The sequence below is a fragment of the Salvelinus sp. IW2-2015 genome, unplaced genomic scaffold (genome assembly GCF_002910315.2).
Source record: "Salvelinus sp. IW2-2015 unplaced genomic scaffold, ASM291031v2 Un_scaffold5590, whole genome shotgun sequence".
Taxonomy (NCBI): domain Eukaryota; kingdom Metazoa; phylum Chordata; class Actinopteri; order Salmoniformes; family Salmonidae; genus Salvelinus; species Salvelinus sp. IW2-2015.
Window position 1 is genome coordinate 18,215 of NW_019946855.1, and position 3,708 is coordinate 21,922.

At 50.6% G+C, this 3,708-nt stretch overlaps 1 protein-coding gene across 1 annotated transcript in view; it reads left to right on the forward strand.

Annotated features, from left to right (window-relative positions):
- sgsh (N-sulfoglucosamine sulfohydrolase (sulfamidase)) overlaps positions 1-3,708 on the forward strand; it is an 18,920-nt gene that overhangs the window by 6,854 nt on the left and 8,358 nt on the right. Inside the window, 1 exon segment of the mRNA XM_070442034.1 lies at positions 3,471-3,704. Within this exon segment, the coding sequence (XP_070298135.1) occupies positions 3,471-3,704 (234 nt within the window).

The following is a 3,708-nucleotide window of genomic DNA, read 5'->3' on the forward strand; positions in this document are numbered from 1 at the left end:
CAGGGTAGAAGGAGGAGAACACCACACGACATGAAATAGAGAGAGGAACACCACACACACCAACATGAACAGAGGAGAGGAACAAACACACACCACCGACATGAACAGAGAGAGGAACAAAACACACACACACGACATGAATAGAGAGAGGAACACACACACACACACACCACAATACACACTGACATGCAAGAACACGCAAGACGTGTATATATAAAATGTATTTATTACATAGCTAATACATGACAAGTAAACTTCTCCGCTGTAGGTATTAGTCTGGTTCTACACCATTAATCATCCTGGCCGTGTCCGAATACCACACACAGCGTACTAACATACGTAAACTGCATTCTCATTTGCGTTTGATCCAGTAGAATTCACTCGTCTTTTCCCGACTCCAAGTGTTTGACAACAGCTGATAATCAGATAAATTGACACACTGTACCAAAATGCACTTAATGCAATCGTCATCACATGACCCATTCAGAGTTCTGTTTCTACATTTCACAAACTATACTGAACAAAAATATAAACACGCAACAATTGAAATATTGTCAGTTACAGTTCATATAAGGCCCTAATCTATGGATTTACATGACTGGGATACAGATATGCATCTGTTGGTCACATTACCTTAAAAAAAAGGGCCTCAGGAAGCTCGTCCACGGTATTTCTGTCATAATTGCCATCGATAAAATGCAATGTGTTCGTTGTCCGTACTTATCCTGCCCATACATACCCACCACCCATGGGCACTCTGTTACACAAGTATCTCTGTCTTCCCCATAGGTTATGGTCTGTGCTGGCTGAGTTGAGGGAGGCGGTTATGAGAATGGACAACCTTGGTGATTACTAGCTCTGATAACGGTATCCCTTTCCCAACGGACGCACCAAAACCTGTACGGATCAGGCACGCAGACCATGTTGGTGTCATCACCTGAAACAGGGAGAGATGGGAGGAACCAGCCAGGCTACGTCAGCCTATGGGTGAGAGGAGGAAAGGGAGCAGGAGAGGAACAGCAGGCAGTGCCTTGAAGGAGGAGCAGGAGGGAGGGACAGCCAGGCTACGTCAGCTCACGGTGAGAAGGAGTGGAGAGGGGAAGCAGAGAAGAACCAGCCAGGCCTACGTCAGCTACTGGGTGAGAGGGAGGAGAGGGAGTGGAGCAGGAGGGAGGGGACAGACCAGGCGTACGTCAGCCTATGGGTGAGAGGGAGGGAGAGAGGGGGAGCAAGGAGGGAGGGACACCGGCCTAGTCAGTCTTACTGGGTGAGAAGGGAGGGAGAGAGGGGGAGCAGAGGGAGGGACAGCCAGGCCCTACGTAGCCTTCTGGGTGAGAGAGAGGGACCAGCCAGGCCTACGTCAGCCTACTGGGGAGAGGGGGGACCAGCCAGGCCTACGTCAGTCCTACTGGGTGAGAGGAGGGAGAGAGGGGGAGCAGGAGGGAGGACCAGCCAAGGCTACGTCAGGCCTTCTGGGTGAGAGAGGGAGGAGACCAGCCAGGCCTACTCAGCCTACTGGGTGAGAGGGAGGGACGAAGCCAGGCTACGTAGTCTACTGGGTGAGAGGGAGGAGAGAAGGGGGAGCAAGGGGGAGGGACCAGCCAGGCCTACGTCAGCCTACTGGGTGAGAGGGAGGGACCAGCCAGGCCTACTCAGTCCTACTGGGGGTGAGAGGGAGGGAGGGAGGGAGGGACGGACCAGTCCCAGGCTACGTCACCTACTAGGGTGGGAGGGAGGGAGAGAGGGGGAGGCAGGAGGGAGGGACCCAGCCAAGGCCCTACTCAGTATACTGGGGTGAGAGGGAGGGGAGAGGGGGAGCAGAAGGGAGGGACAAGCCAGGCCTACGTCAGTTACTGGGTGAGAGGGAGAGGACGGAGACCCAAGCCAGGCCTACGTCAGCCTACCTGGGTGAGAGGAGGAGGACCAGCAGGCCCACGTCATCTCTGGGTGAGATGGGAAGGGGAGCAGGGGGGGGGGACCAGCAGGCCTAACGTCAGTTACCTGGGTGAGAGGGAAGGAGGGAGGGACCAGCCAGGCCTAGTGTCAGTCTACTGGGTGGAAGGGAGGGAGGGACCTACTCTAATTTTGGTGTCAGCTCCTTGAACACAGAGAAGGCTGGGGGGCAGAGCAGCGGCCTACGTCAGGTTGAGAGAATGAATGGTTGGGGGTAGGGATGAGAGAATGATGGTTGGAGGGAGGAGAGGAGAGAATGATGGTTGGAGGGAGGGAACGAAAGAAAGAGCAAGTCGATGTGTTGGGACGACGTGAGGGGAGAGAAGAATGATGGTTGGAGGGAGGGAAGGAAGAAGAGAAGGAGGAAGGAAGGTAGGGAAGAGCTATTGGTGGAATTGATTGATAATAGCTGGGGAGAATTAATTAATGGATGTGTGGAAATGTATTTCTTGATGCATGTTGTAATACCACTTTTACCATTAGGGGGAGGCACAATAACTAACCCTCTACAGTAAGTAATGTTTAGGGAGATTCACCTTCAAGGCATAGGAGAAAGAAGATTTTAAAAGTAATTTAACCACTGTGTTTAAATCTCAATTTGCCTTTCCCGATTACCCATCCTCCTCTCCTCGCCTCTTTCTTCTCTGCGTCCCAGACACCCCTGTAGCGAGAGCTGATTTGGCTGCCCAGTACACTACAGTTAGCAGACTGGACCAGGGTAAGAGGAGGGAGAACACACACACCGACATGAATAGAGAGAGGAACACACACACACCAACATGAACAGAGAGAGGAACAAACACACACACCGACATGAACAGAGAGAGGAACAAACACACACACCGACATGAATAGAGAGAGGAACACACACACACACACACCGACATACACACACATGCAAGAACACGCACAGACGTGTATATATAAAATGTATTTATTACATAGCTAATACATGACAAGTAAACTTCTCCGCTGTAGGTATTAGTCTGGTTCTACACCATTAATCCATCCGTGGCCGTGTCCGAATACCCACAGCAGCGTACTACATACGTAAACTGCATTCTCATTTGGCCGTTTGATCCAGTAGAATTCACTCGTCTTTTCCCGACTCAAGTGTTTGACAACAGCTGATAATCAGATAAATTGACACACTGTACCAAAATGCACTAATGCAATCGCTCATCACATGACCCATTCAGAGTTCTGGTTTCTACATTTCACAAACTATACTGAACAAAAATATAAACGCAACAATTTGAAATATTTACAGTTACAGTTCATATAAGGCCCTAATCTATGGATTTCACATGACTGGGAATACAGATATGCATCTGTTGGTCACATTACCTTATAAAAAATGGGCCTCGGGAGCTCGTCACGGTATTTCTGTGCATTCAAATTGCCATCGATAAAATGCAATTGTGTTCGTTGTCTGTAGCTTATCCCTGCCCATACCATAACCCCCACGCCACCATGGGGCACTCTGTTCACAACGTATCCTCTACTGTCTTCCATAGGTATTGGTCTGGTGCTGGCTGAGTTGAGGGAGGCTGGTTATGAGAATGACACCTTGGTGATCTACAGCTCTGATAACGGTATCCCTTTCCCCAACGGACGCACCAACCTGTACGGATCAGGCACCGCAGAACCCATGTTGGTGTCATCACCTGAACACAGGGAGAGATGGGGAGGAACCAGCCAGGCCTACGTCAGCCTACTGGGTGAGAGGGAGGGAGAGAGGGGGAGCAGGAGGAA